This window comes from Topomyia yanbarensis, chromosome 1 (assembly GCF_030247195.1).
Source record: "Topomyia yanbarensis strain Yona2022 chromosome 1, ASM3024719v1, whole genome shotgun sequence".
Classification (NCBI taxonomy): domain Eukaryota; kingdom Metazoa; phylum Arthropoda; class Insecta; order Diptera; family Culicidae; genus Topomyia; species Topomyia yanbarensis.
This window is the reverse complement of record NC_080670.1, coordinates 68535651-68551180: the sequence shown is the minus strand read 5'-3', so window position 1 is coordinate 68551180 and position 15530 is coordinate 68535651. Positions and strand designations below refer to the sequence as shown.

The 15530-nt window shown below is 35.5% G+C and overlaps 1 protein-coding gene across 2 annotated transcripts in view; it reads left to right on the top strand.

The window, feature by feature from the left end:
* Positions 1-13607, top strand: part of LOC131677859 (uncharacterized) — a 176118-nt gene extending 162511 nt beyond the window's left edge. For both annotated transcript variants that reach the window (XM_058957932.1, XM_058957931.1), the window contains 4 exons: positions 6931-7129; positions 7219-7325; positions 7390-7500; positions 11930-13607. In XM_058957932.1, the coding sequence (XP_058813915.1) occupies positions 6931-7129; positions 7219-7325; positions 7390-7500; positions 11930-11938 (426 nt within the window). In that variant the 3' untranslated portion in view covers positions 11939-13607. The remainder of the gene's footprint in view (positions 1-6930; positions 7130-7218; positions 7326-7389; positions 7501-11929) is intronic.
* Positions 13608-15530: the final 1923 nt, after the last annotated feature.

Here is a 15530-nt window from a genome sequence, read left to right as displayed (position 1 = left end):
AATAGCAGGGGGATGAAACATCTTTCATTTGAGACTAAGTTTGATAAAATCTGTTCAGCCACCTCCACAAACCCGAAGTGACATTAATTGGGAGCACGGATACTTCCGCCGGGGCTTTCGGACCCATCGGTACAGGTGGTAGCTAGTAAGTGGGGTGGAATGACATGAACTACCTAATTGATAACATTTGAATGCAAATGACGCCTAATTAGCGTTTTTGATATTTCTTGTTTTACCCCTTTACTATATTTTTTATCCATCCAATGCACAAATGACACGAAATTCATTTGCATTAATAAACGGAAGACTATAGAGAATACTTTTGAGTCCTACTTACAATAGATTCATTTTCAAAATCGGTAAAAAATCGATGTGTGATGTGTGTGTGTGAGAGAGAGAGAGAGAAAGAAAGCAATTGAGAAAATCACTCGAAAATTTTAACAATCGTCAGAGAGCACAAAAACTTTTCTGCACGCGTCGGTATACCGTAAAGATTCGCTTATGGTCGCAACAAACAGATGTCAGTAGCATGACAATTGAACTTTGATAGTTGACCGGCACGTGCCATGTGTCTGTATATTTTAAGAGACCCGCACAGAGGAATGCGCAACACTGCATAGAATGATGCCTGTTTTTCTTTTTCTGGCAATCACAGTTTACACTGTAACTTTGAGTGACTTCGACCAGATCACACAATAAATTGAATTGTAGTGATTTGTAAAATTACTACATATGACTTGCTATTTTTATCTATACCAATACTTTTCTCGCATATTCATCAAAAGTAGAATATTTGTTTAATTTGTAGGGGAACTGTGGGCAAGTCTGTCACCATGGGTACGCCCGACACCCCACGACTTTTCCCAAATATCAAATTTTGAATCATACAATAACAGGATTTCATTATTACCGTAAAACGGGGTATCTTTGATCACCGGAGTAAGTTTGATCAATTGAGACTTTTTTCATTAACGTATGATAAGATGATTCCCTCTAACACAATCATCGAAACAAAATACAAACCATATTCTGAACTACGTCCGGGGAACGTGCCATTTGAGCCAATATATTCTGATTCCTGAACACAATCATCGGAACAAAATACAAACCATATTCTGAACATGTTCAGCATCTACCGGCAACGATTATTTTGTCATTTGATGTACCTTTTATGAAAACAAATTTAAATTTAAAATGATTCAACTTTCATGCATCGTTCCAATCTGTTCAAACAATTCCTTGTATATTAATGAAATCAAACAACTTCAACTGAACTGATCACCCTTTTTAGAAACCGAAAATATTTTTGTCCAATAATCTATTTTAAAAATCCGTGATTTTTATTGCTAACTCTTTTATTTCGACTATTTTCCCGAAAAAGTTTGATAAAAGTCGGCCGTATCCTTCCAGGAAATTTTTTCTTACGAGACGACACAATATAGGGCCATGAAATCGCTTGCAGATATGCAATTTATACAACATTTGGAGCGTTATATCTTATTTCGATAGACATATTTTGCTGATCAAAGTTACCCCGAAAACAACGGATCAAAATTTACAACAAAGTCATTTTATTTTTATAGTAAAACGAAATAAATTACCAAACAATTTGGACGTTTCCAAGCTATGGGTACCAGTACTTGTTTTAAAAATGCAAACAGTTACATCTACCTAATTTGAGGAAAATTATTCGAAAAAATGTAGAAAAATTGATTGTTACCCCGTTTTACGGTACGATGATTTGATTTGAGCTTTTCGAGACACATAGATTCCATATAGATTTAACCAACGGCACAAAATAAACAAAACATGCGAAAGGAAAGTTGATGCGCACTTATATGTTATTTTTAGTTGAAACATTTTAAGATTTTAACAGAACAAAAGCTTTGAAAATCACCAGTATTTTTGCCGCACATTCTATTCTACTCTCCATATCATTATTTATCTGCGTTGAGGATAAGTTTGAGTATTCCAACACTGTTTATTGGGCATTTAACAAAAATGTGCACTGTTGGGGTAAGACCGACAGTTTTATGAGGGGTAAGATTGACACGCTGTTTAGATGGTTGAGTTCATTTTTGATTCAATGCGAACGACTGGGAGTTGTTTATGGTATTCAATTACACTATTATAACAACATTTTAATATTTGAAATACACGGAAACTCTGGTATTTACATTTATTCCTTGTCAATAATGTCTCAAACCGACTAAAAAATTAAAAATTAAATTGAGCGCGATTCATAGTTTTGTTATAAAAGGAAAGGAAAAGGATAATCAAATATGAGATTCTAAAATGATATTGAAGAACGATTTCCATCGACTGCCAGATTGTTGATCAACAGAGTTCCGAAAGATTGAAGGGGAAAATCTTTACCATAATACAAACCAAGTGTAGAACATTATTTATTCACAACACACATTCGTATGCTCTTCCTCTTGCTACGTGATGAAATTTCAGAAAGCACGCATTTGCATCACACATACTCATATACACATAATAACACTTTATCACACCTACACAACACATTTTTAATGAAAAAAATGGACAAAACGAAAGCTAACAGTGTCGCTCTTGCCACTTCGGGGTGTCGGTCTTACCCGCAGCCTTTTTAAAATGTTATTTTTCTCCATTTTTGGCAAGCAATAATTTTTTAATGAATCCATTTTTTTTTTTGAAAAGCTGAAAAAATTATATCTTGTTGAGAACCATCTAAACAAGGATTATGCACAGAATATACAGTTTTTGGAGCTTCGCGGTATTTTAGAAAAAATGATTGCGCTTAAGGTGTCGGACTTGCCCCCGGTTCCCCTAAGGTTAAGTAGCCGCTGACATGTTCGATAGGTAGATTTGGCTTCAATACAAAGTACCCCTACATGGGACATAATGAATGAAAGATTTTTTGCGACCTGGACTCGAATAAATGGCTTCTTTATAAGGCTTGCATCATTTCATTTTTGTCGCAATTTTTACCACATTGACTTTACAATTAAATTCATCTTCGAAAGTGCCCAACTCAGCTTTGAAAGACTAGTTTGGACAGGATAAAACAAAAGAAAATAAATAAATATTCTTCTTGCGTGCACGCTAAGGCTGTTTTTGCTTGTGAACGTTTGATGAAACTATAGGGTAATTTCGGGAGAGATGCCGCGTCAGGAGAGATTCCGCACTATCTATACCTCGTATATGGGGTCACTTTTATACGGTAATATGATATTGTGAGTTTGTCTTTCGAAGAATTATAACTCTAGAGATGTAAAATAATCCTTTTTAATTACTCACGAAAATTTTATAAATGATTTTGTGCGTTCAGTTGCATCACGGAGTGCCGAAAATTTTTCAGCCCCACATTAAAATTTCGTTTTTTTTTTTAAATTGTTCAATTTTTTTTTGGTAAATCATGTATCGGTTGAATAGTTGAGACATTTTAGAAGGCATTCTGATCATGAGCACGATCATCCATAATATTAGAGGAAAATGCCGTCGTGCGGCATCTCTCCCATACAATTGGGAGAGATGCCGCATCAAAATTGCGGGTGAGATGCCGCAATCAATGAAAGAGGATGCATAGCTAAAATGTATTTTTTTCACCTCGGAATGTCATTAAATTATCGTTTGCGTCAGGTATAGGTTCTTAATAAGGTATATCCACAAACTAACGGACCTAACACAGAGACATATAGGATTATGAGTCTATTTATCCTTATATTTAAACGGGCGATATGTATCTAAGTATTTGTTACTTCGGTTTATTCTTTAAAGTTTCATGCACTAATTTTAGTAAACGAATTTATTTGTAGTGATGTCAATCTTGGGATAAAAATAAAAATTTCGACGAATTGATGCTTTTTCAAGACGAATCTTTCAAGAACTAACCTAAGTTGTATAAATTCATTAGGAGAAACAGCCAAACAGTGCTTTTAAGGAACTGCTACCAACACATAGATATGTATATCGCTCGTACAAGCATATAGATAAATAGTGCCCTGAATTAAGTTACTCCAACTTAAATGTTTCTGGAAATGGTAGTACCCCCTTAAGAAAAGTGAAGGTGCTAGCTAATTTATAGGTGTAATCAAACTTCATGAAACTCAGCTGAAGACCAAAGACCAAAAAATACTTTTGTTCACCATTTTTCAGTTCGTGACCACGGTGCGGCGTCTCTCCCGCACATGCGGCATCTCTCCCGCAGTGACCTTTTTTTGTAAAATGTTCATGGAAATTTGATGAATTTTTTTTTCATTACAAAAACCATTTCACAGTATTTTAAAAACTTGTCGCAATTGATAAAAATGATTTCTTCAATTATTGAATGGTTTACTTTGACGCAGGGTCGATTTTTAAAAATGTTCGGCATCTCTCCCCAAATTACCCTATATCCAAATTATGACAGTTTACTTTTGAGTCATAGAGCAAACCATTTCAGTGATACCTAGCTCATAAGTGCATACATAACGAAGTTTTAGTCAGAACATTAACGTTAACAATACAGCTTTGTTACATCTCTAACTAAGGAGAAAATTTTGTAATGCAAAGTTGACACCAAAAACCTACTTAATCCACCTAGCAGTGAGATGAGACATTTGTTATACATATCATTGTTGGATCGTGCATTAGTTTGCAGAACTCATGCGACTTAGGTACTCAACTAGAATTGGGATACACTGCGCATGAATGAAAAGAATGCAATAAATGGAGTAAATGGAAAGAGTGAAAGGAATGAAATAAATGATAGAATAAAATAGGTAAAATAACGAAAATAAATAATATGAATAATATAGCGACATCAATAAAATAAACAAAATGAGAATAATTGAAAATGAATAAAAAATAAGAAAAAATAAACAGAATAAAAAAGTTATACAATTAATAGAATAAATTAACCGTCTGCTACCCAATCCCGCCTTTTGATGGAGTAGCGGAGACCGGGGCTAGTTGGCGGTGTTTTCAGTTTTCATTTTTTACCGCTTTGATGTAGGAAGATTTCGCAAAATAGAACACGTGGCATGGAAGGACAGACTGTGGGCAACATCTCTGAATTTTATTAAAAAGTTTGATGCATTGTCTCGATTTTTAGAGACAAAAATATGTGACGCGGAAAACCCGCCAACTTACCCCGGCCCCAAGGTAAGTTGGCGGTATGTATGGATACGCCAAAAAATAAGCAATCAAATGGAAAATCAAATACTACATGGGTCTTTTTGGAACGTGCTGAATGTTTTTTCAAGAAAACTGTATATTAACCGACATTCGCTATTATATTTCATTCTCAATACCCCGGAATATTGACTTTGACGCGTAATTCATATTCAAAAGCAAATTTTCGAAATTATTCAGGCGATTGGCCGAAGTAAATGTTTCCTGCATTGACGAGATACACAAGAAAGAGATTTCCTTACTTTGGTGTGAATTCCAGAAATAAAAATTTTTGATGACTATTTTTGCACCGTAAATACTACCGCCAACTTGCCCCGCGAGCGGCACCGCCAACTTACCCCAACCGCATATTTTATAAAAAACCATTTAAAAAATAACTTTTGTTTGTGAATAGATGTAATATCTATACGGATACTGAAAGATCTTTTCGCCGCTATTGAAAAATATAATCATTCGGGAAATAGATTGCAAATTACCCTAAATAACGCAAAGTATTTAAAATTTAGAAAATTTACTTGGTATGCTCGAAAACACAATATCACCCACAATTTCCACCAAACAAATCGTTTTGCAACAAAACCACATTGGATAACGGGTTTCACATAACTTGAGATAAACAAAAAGGGGCAGCGCTATATGTCCAATAGAAACAGAGAAAAAGGGATTCTGCCAACTTACCCCAATCGCCAACTAGCCCCGGGCTCCTCTACAAGCTATTCATTGTAGAATGTACAAAACACGATTGTTTAGTGCCACTACTACGAAAATCTCTTCGCCACTTTCCCACCAAGCATACATGCACATTGTTTGTACGTCGAAATCATTATACTCAGAAATTTCTATGTTGAAATCTGAAGATTTGAAGAAAAAAATTATTTTGTGAATGTATGGAAATATTCACATTTTGAAAATTTTCTGAGAAAATGAAAAAAAGAGTAAGTTGCAATCTGATAGTACTCCACTGCAGCTGTAAAATTTTGTTGTGCATTCACTGAAAGTTATAGTTATTAGCGAAAAATCCTCCCCCTTCAAATGGCAATGTTAATAATTTTTGAGGAATAATTACAAAATCCGTAACTTTCGTTAAGTGGCAATATGTTTTTTGGTTTTCTCATTACAAAATCAATGCATCATAACCTTTTTAGGCAAAACAAAAATTTATGCTGTAGAGGATTAAATTGCGTCGAACTAATAATTTGGATGAAATGAATAAAATGAATGACTGAAAATAAATTATATCATTAAAAAGAAGAAACTGAATATTATTTTTGTTTTTGGGGCTGTGCCAACGTAAGGACTCGATTCACACTCACAAAAACGCGACGCGAGACAGGACACAACACTTATTGTCCAATAAGTGTTGTGTCCTGTCTCACGTCGCGTTTTTGTGAGTGTGAATATTATTTATTAGCTGGTAAAATGATGATTATTGTAATACTTCTTAGTAACGAAGCAAAGATGTTAAAACCTCTTTAAGCGTAATCCAGTGACAGTTGACCGAGCTATCAAGGAAACAGTGCGACATCCTGACTAATGAGATGAATAAGGGCTCGTCTACCATAGTACTATCAGCGATGAAACTAAAATATTGTCTTGTATCCGCTTCGTTAAAAGCTTTGCAGAATCATCATCCGTTTCGCAATAGCTTTAGACTGTTTAACAGTTCTCGTTCAATTAGCACGAAACGCTCTGCACCACACCGGCGGCAATGCCAGATAGATGGAATCTAAAAATTAAAACTTGACATCTCGTTGCCCTTGTTTCACCCTGTAGGACGTCATTCGTTTGGAAACTCAATACTGGACGCTAGTGGAAATCCCCAAGCAAGAAAAGCTCGAAACAGTCCCTGCCTTCGTTCTGCGTGCATGCAGCATCATGGAAAAGTCACAAAAATCGGGTGAAGGAGTGAAGACGTCTGCCAAGCTTGCGGAAGAAGCGGCAGAGAAGCGAGAACGAATGGAACGTCTGGAAAGTAAGTTAAATCATTAAATCGCTCATGCATGTTGATTTTTATTTGTTATTATTCTCCCACGGTGTCGCTACTAATGTTTGTTTTCACAGTGATGACGACCGCGCAGGTTGAGCAGGAGAACACGCAAATGATCAATGATTTGTATCGCTTGCTGAAAAAATACACCGGTTTGAGAAACCTAATCCGCGAACTAAAGGTAAATTTAATACGTGACTACAGATTTCAACAAAAGATGCTAAAACCTTCTATCCTGTTCACAGTCTGAGTACGGGAATTCCAAAATCTACCCAATCTTTCCGCGATACACGATGCTAAAAGATATGATCAAGGATATCATGCACGACCCAGACTACATGGAAGTTTGCCATGAGGTGAATATCTGATATAAAGTGAAAACTCTAACAAGTGACAATCTATTCCAGGCTGAGCAAGCGATTTTCTTTTCATTTCGCTCGTTTTTCCTACCTATATTTTCAAGCTTGCTTTGCAACGTAGGTTTGTTCTATCAACACTGCCTACATAAACTATCGATTTGATATTATCTTTTATGCATTTTTTCGAAAATATGGTTATTAGCATGGTCGAGCGTTACCCTAGAGTCGTTCTCGCAGATTATTGAACCTAGCTGAATTTTAATCACTTCATTGAAACGAAAATCCTTCCTCAAGCACCTAATGGTCTCACAATGTGTAGCATATTTACATACGTTAAATTTGTTGTCGATATACAGTCATACCTCGATATAAAGAAATTCAACTTTGGTCGTTACGATACAACAAAGCAATTTTTTTTTTTTGGTAAATCCAAAATTATTCGTTGTAACCCAAAATATTCCCAGCCATCTTCAAGATCCATCAAACCGTTTCTTCTCAAATCAATCAGATGTATTCCTAAAACAATTACATCTGTTTTTAGTCAATTTTCTTCAATTGATTAAAAACAGACTGCTGCACTTTCTCACTTTCTGTTTTGATGGTTTCCAGTTGCAGCAACTTTTATTTAGAAATATTTTAGCTAACATTAACCAAGTTTATTCCTTCATAAACCTGGTTAATGTTCGCGATTAAGGATACACATTTATTTTTTTTCAATTAAGACGGCACTTGATAGTACAATTCCGTGGAATCCTGTATATTGTACTTACAAAAATCAAATATTATAATTAGAGTAATAGAATGTATCATTTACGAAAAGCTAAAATTGAATGAAAAAGTTCCACTTTATTGCAGTACCAAATTTTCCCAAAACAGATTTCAACCCAAATGTTTTTAGTGCCTTAAATTGCATTTTGTGAATTTTTGAAACTTCTAAGAACAAAATGACACATTTTTGGGATTAAATAATATATATAACTTGGAAACTATTGTTTAACAACTTTGCCGAAAACACCAAGTCATTGGGACTTACCGTTAAAAAGTTACAGTGGAAAACCTCACTAGAACATAAGATAGATGTTTAGTCTTGTGATTCAAGATTATATTTCACAATGGGAATAATTTACCCGCTTAAGTATTAGACAGCCTTGTGGGAAAAAGATAAGTGGACAACGTCTAGACCATATTCGGAGTGTCGTGATATCAATTGGAACTGTTAATTCAAATCGAAGCTAAGTTCAACAGATTTACGGCTGGAATTTTCATAAAAAGAACGGTAGACAACTCCACACGAATTTCGGTGAGATATTTTATAAAACAAATTTTTCGGTGTTTATGAGAGTTCAACCATTGCATTGGGAATAAATATAATAGTTTTGGAAAAAATATATAATAATTTGTAGAATATCAAGCAAATAAAATAAAAATGAATTCTTCGTAAGTTTAATATCCTGCTTTATACAAAATTTGAAAAGAGTTCAATAAAACAATCATGTAAATTTAGATATCCTGAACCTGACATATAAGAGCATTAAAAGTGACATACTTTTAAACTTGATTTTAATTGAACATGGCATTGAGTTTCTTGAACTACGAATTTTAAATCGTAAATTTAAATTTTAAATTTAAATTATTAATGACGAGTATTTTAACGTTTATTTTAGATCACTGCAATTCGAAAAGAATATGCTTACCGTATTTTTAGTATAAAATTGAATGGGACACAATTATATGTCACCATTTCGAAGTTAAGATTTTGCTAAATTCTCGACAAACATATGATTAGGGCCTAAAAGCCAACTGTCAAAATTCGCTTTGAGTGGAAATTCCGGACAAACCGTTGATCGCCAATCCCAGGTGTTGGTAGTAAACAAAAGAGAAAAGTTTTCTCTTTCATTAACTGCTACGAACTGTGTTTGGCCATTAACTATTTGTCCGGAATTTCCTTTCAAAGAGAATTTTGACAGTTGGCTTTTAGGCCGTAATCATATGTTTGTCGAGAATTGTGTCAAATATTCAAATTACGCAAATGATCAATGGTTTGTAAGACCGCTTCGAGTATGCCTTAAGGGAGCCCTTAATTTTATTCCCGCATGTCTTGTATACCAGACATGATCATGGGGAGTCCGCTCTTGTAAATGGGTTTTCAGTATCTTTGCCGCAAATATTATTCTCATGCTGTGCACCGAATTTACCGCATCGCTTCCTATTTCCACAATAGGTAGCTGTGTATTCAAACTTGTTTTGCAATTGATGTCGTTCACTACCTGCAACACAAACAGGCGAACAGGTAGACGAACTCTATCCACGAGGACATAGTAGTGATGTGAAGTGAAGAGCCGGCGCAACCAAACGCAACCAAAACGATTCTATTGTTGCTTGCAACACACACTGGATGAACAAGGTATTGCGTTACTTAAAATACTCGGTTATATTAATACCCTGTTCATCCAATGACGAAGAAGCTATATGGCAGGACACTGATGACTTATGAGCATGTTAATAACAAATAATTAACTTTGAATGTCGGAATATATGGAATGAACTATAATATTTCAAATGTTTATTAATTTCGCATAATAGTTGATTTTTCATAATTTATTTATTTATTTATACAAATAATTTATTGAAACGCTAGTCTATTTTACCCCACATTATTCCAAGGGTCTCATTAGATCTCCCTATGATTTATATATGTATCAATAGGGTATTTCTTGCTGAACAAAAAAATAAATTTAGCTGCTACTACCTGCTACTCTACAAACCACAGCCCCTTTAAGTTAGCCCCAAAAAAACAAAAAAAAAACAGGCATACATCCTAAAAACGAAGAGATAGCGAGTTGTTCTATTCCGCAAAAAGGTGTGTTTTAAAAGCATCTACAGCTATCTAGAACATCGAAAAACTGTAAAAAATCAAATAAAAAAGTTACAATGAAAAAACACTTTTTAAGGGGGTATTCCGACATGTACTTCAATTTCATTCAATAACTTTTTTCGCTTAACAGATAGCCATTTCCCTACTTCAACAATGTTTCATAAAATCATTTTGTCTACAAACTTTCCATACATGACTATCAATTTTGGCAACAACTTGTGAAGTTATTTTTTTATCTGCGTATATACCCCTTAAATCAAAATTTTCCAACATTAATAAAAACTATTTTAAAAATAAAGAAACCTTTCCGAAGATTCCGTCCCACTGTGCGGTACTAGTGGATCTGTAGAGAAAAATTAAAGAGAAAGCAATGTACTAGTGACTAAAGCTGAACTATCCAAGTAAAAGTCCACAGCTTAAGAACGCAGAGGAGCTAAACGTCCTAAAACACGCAGTGAATGATGCATAACAAGAAGAAAGCCGGGTGTTCCAAGTATGAGTAATCTAATGGCTCAAGCGTGGCTTCGAGTTACAGACACAACTCCCCGACTACATACGGGGAACGTGCCATTTAAGCCAATATATTCTGATTGAAGGAATGGTTTCAATCCAAAAATCACTCTTATAGGTAAATAAAGCCTATTTTTCAACAAGCATCAGCAGAGCTATAAATAAGCTCTCATTTCAATGATAAAAATGTGTATGTAGTAAACTTTTAACAACTTTAGGTACAAAGAAAAAGTAGGCCTGTTATTACAAAATTTCACTCAAAATTAAATGTATGTCCTGGCTACTGGCTACTATGGAGCAAATAAAATTACTGATGCACCGTTTCGAGCGAAACTGTGTATCAGTTGTATGATAGTGTGCTAGATTTTGATTATGTGTTTAGCGTGAATTAATTTTATTTATTATTGGATTGTGTCAAATTGTGAGACAAAACAAAAGAACTGACAAAATTAAAACAAAAGTCGAACGGTCGAATAAATCTACTCTCTTTAATACTAGTAACCAAATTTCATGTTACCCTAACGTAACTTGATGCATGTCGACATCGATCTGATAAAAACTACACTATATTGATGGTGCACAATCTAAATGAGTAATAATTGGGCCAAACAATAGCGCCCGACAAACTGCCATCCAAGCATTTTAGTACGTTGCACTTTTGTGTCTTTTCACTTTTTGTTCGAATGACAATTTTCCCTTTCCGGTCTCGTTTTTTTTCTTCTTCTGCCTGAGTGCTTATCTATGCTGCCGGCATGTTGCAAAAACTAGGACACTCGAGCATAGTTCGTCCCTATACAAAACTTTCCACCGTGGGGGTACTTTCGATTGCGATGAATATAAATTAACGACAGTCTTGGATGGGGTTCAACAATACGGATGGAAAAGTTGTGCATACAAAATAAGTATAACAAGCTAGATGTATTCACCGAATCGTGCAGTGTTGATGGAAAACCCTTCTTGAAATAGAAAAAAAACGTATCTGAAGTACTACATTTAATTGCATTTTTCTCGATCTCTTTTTTAATATTACCTCCTCTATAGCGTACATGAAGTCGAGTAAGTCAAAGCTGTCCACTTCGCTCGCGACTACTAATGAAGCGATGGTACACAGTAGGCTGTGAAATACTCCTATTCCTTCAGTTACCCCGGTTATTGGTATAACACAGTAGCCATGCAAACACTGGATATTTAGTCTGCCGCATTGCGTATTTGAAGGATAACATGCATTAGTTTAAGCCAACATACGGTTCAGTTGTAATCTAAATAGCAAAGTCGAATGAAAACAAAGCTTGGCTCATTTTTGTGCAAAATGCGATGACTAATCACAAAACCACAAACATCCCACCCCATCAAAACTATCTTTATCTATACACTTTAAAAGTATAACTAATGTTATAAAAAATTCAACAAATCGAATCATCGCGATAACAAAATTTCGAAACATCCCACCTTTCGATGTGACACGAATAAGTATATTATGAAATAATATTTACACACGAAAATGATTCAAGGAAGCAAACGTATTATTTTTGTTCCAAACACTTCAGGAAAACCAAAATGAACACACACTAATAACACTACAGACTTTACCATATTGCTGGAGCAGAGAGTCATCGTAATAATCTGAATAACACGAAAAAGACCAATATTAGCTACGTCTAGACAAAACAAGAAATAAAACAAAATAATTAAACAAATTCATAGCGACAAAAAGATGTAACACAGAGTCGACGCATTTATCTGGTAAACGCTTTTCTTGTACCATAATAGAATGGAAACACTGAAACATTAGGAATAAACATTAGAATAACACGCCCGGGTGCGAAAGAGGGGCACGCTTTGGTTTTCCAGTTCTGGACGAATGGGCAGAACACAAACAACAACACTATAAAACAGCGTTAGATTAATGATGAAACAGTTGCTTTTAAGGATCTATTTTCAATCGTTTAGTAACAAGGACTCAAAAGTGATGGCTTTCGTTTTTGTGGAGAAGCGGCCATGTTGAAGAAAAGTAAACAACAAAGTAGTTAGTAATACATAATAAAATTGTAACAAAACGCGACAAATTTACACAAATAGTAATCTTAGAAAACAGCCTCAGTTCATATCCAGGCCCAACACCTCATTCACTATTCCACGAAAACGATCTCCAAAGCCCATAGGTAATTCTAAAAGTTACACATTTAAAATATTGTTCAAGAACGTATGAAATGCATCAACTTATGCGTTAGTTTAACCCTACGATGAGGTACTTAGTTCGTAAATGTTTTACTTGTCAGTTGCCAATTTAAATAAACAAAATGGAAGCTTATTGGCTGCTACCGAATAACAAAACTATAATAGATATTAGGTATATGAAACGATAAAATAAATTGTATCGTAGAATAGACTAGAACCTGTTCATAGTGGTTCTTTAAAACAAGGGGTTTTTGATTGCTAGAGGAAGTCAAATCAAAAAGTTACATCAGTTACTGTTACGAGTTGATTCAACTACAGTTTTTCAAGAATAGTGTAAGCAGTTTTTTCCTGTCCGTATTGAATATACCAACAAATACCCGTAAAAGATTTAGAGTAGAAGCAAGAGTTACTTTTTTGATTTTTGAGCCGATATGATCAAAACACTTGTCAAATTGTTTGATCTTCCGAACAAATCAAATGCCTGCATGTGATTTCCATGGCTGATTTTTCTAATTTAATAGTTTTGATTGAAAGATTTCTAGTTTAACCTTTACAGTACCAAGCTAAAATTTTTCTGAAAATTTTGTTTAAATTTTGCTCTCATTTCGTCAATTTTTGACCGAATTGGATGGAACTGGCTTTGAAAGATCTGGAATTTAGTCCAGTTTCTATATACCGAGTAGTGTTCAAATCCGTGGACCGGTTCCGGAACTAATCCGAATTCCCTTGGGGTATATCCGGCATCCCAGTGGGGTGACGAACGAGTTTTGAAGAAACATCCCATAAATTTAAGTAATTGTATTTTGAAATGTGCTACATATGACTATTTCCCATTGATCCTTCACAATAGACATGAATTGGACCAATCTTGGCCACCGGAGAACTGTTCCGGGAGAACCTAAGAAAATACATATATTTTTCTATCATTCCAGCGATTTCGGTTCATAGCTTTATACGAAATGCGAAGTTCTTCCAATCATACGGTTCTACAGCTCCCTCAAGGCCATTCCGGCACCGGTTCCGTACGGATGGACATTTGACGCCATTTCGAAAACCAAGATGGCAGCTTCCGGTTACCACAAAATAGTGAAAACCACCATCAATATGGGTGTTATTTGAAAGAGAACGGCCAGCAAAAGCCGGAAATTGATAATTGACGCCATTTTGAAAAGCAAAATGGCGATTTCCGGTTACCACAAAACAGTGAAAAGCATCATCAATATGGGTGTCATTCGAAAGGGAGTGATCAATAGAAGACAGAAATTGATTTTGACGCCATTTTCAAAACCAAGATGGCGGTTTCCGGTTGTCACAGTGCAGTGCAAACCACCACCAATAATGGCGTCATTGTAAAGCGCTAGCGATCAGCAAAAGCCGGAAATTGGTTTTTGACGCCAATTCGAAAACCAAAATGGCGGGTTCATGATCCAAAGAAACAGTGAAAACCGTCATCAATATGGGTGTCATTTGAAAGGGGTGTGTCAGCAGGAGACGGAAATTGATGATTGACGCCATTTTGAAAACCAAGATGGCGGCTGCCGGTTTCCAAAAACCAGTGAAAACTACCATCATTATAGGTGTTATTTGAAAGGGATTTGTGAGAAGAAGTACGAAATTGATTGTTTATGCAGTTTTGAAAACCAAGTTTGCGGTTTCCTGTTACTGCAAAACAGCGAAAACTATCATCAGTATAGGTATCAGAAAGGGGTAGTCATAAAGTTATTTTTGACGCCATTTTCGAAAACCAATATGGTGGCTTCCGGTTACTACAAACAACAGTGAAAACCATAAGTATGGGTGTCATTTGAAAGGGGTGGTCAGTAGATGTAGTGGTGGCGGTGGTACTACCACGTTTGTAACAGGAACACTCTCCATAGCACTGAGCAATCTTTACACGACAAGCATGACGTGTTCAAGCATTACTCTCTGACCATACTCAGCATGCTACTGTACGAAGGGCCAAAAAGGAATTGCGTGGTCGGAAAGTGACTTCGCTTACATGTACTACGGAAGCTTTTGCTTCCAATAACAAGACCATATAAGCCAATTACAATGCAAGCCATTGTTACAAAAAGTAGCCTCAATAGGTGGGGAGAAAATCCTGCGCAATGTTCACGAAATGTTAGCAACAAGAATCTGGCTACTCCTGACTATTCTATGTAAGGGTCATTCCACGCGCTGTGATCAAGGCACGTGTAATCGACCTTCACGGATTTGAATCAAATTTGGAGGAATTGCTCATCTAGGGCCAATATATAAAACCCAAATTTTTGTGTCTATTAAATCATCCCTCGGGCAATGGGAGCACCCCTCCCCCCCCCCCGTTTTGGCAAATTGTCAAAACCCTTCATTTCCTTTTGAACATATTTCCGGTTCTATTTACTCTAGAACCAAACTGTAAGATGGGTTTTGAAGAAAATTGTTCAAGGAGTTTAGAAAATATATTAGTTATTGGCGGCAGTGC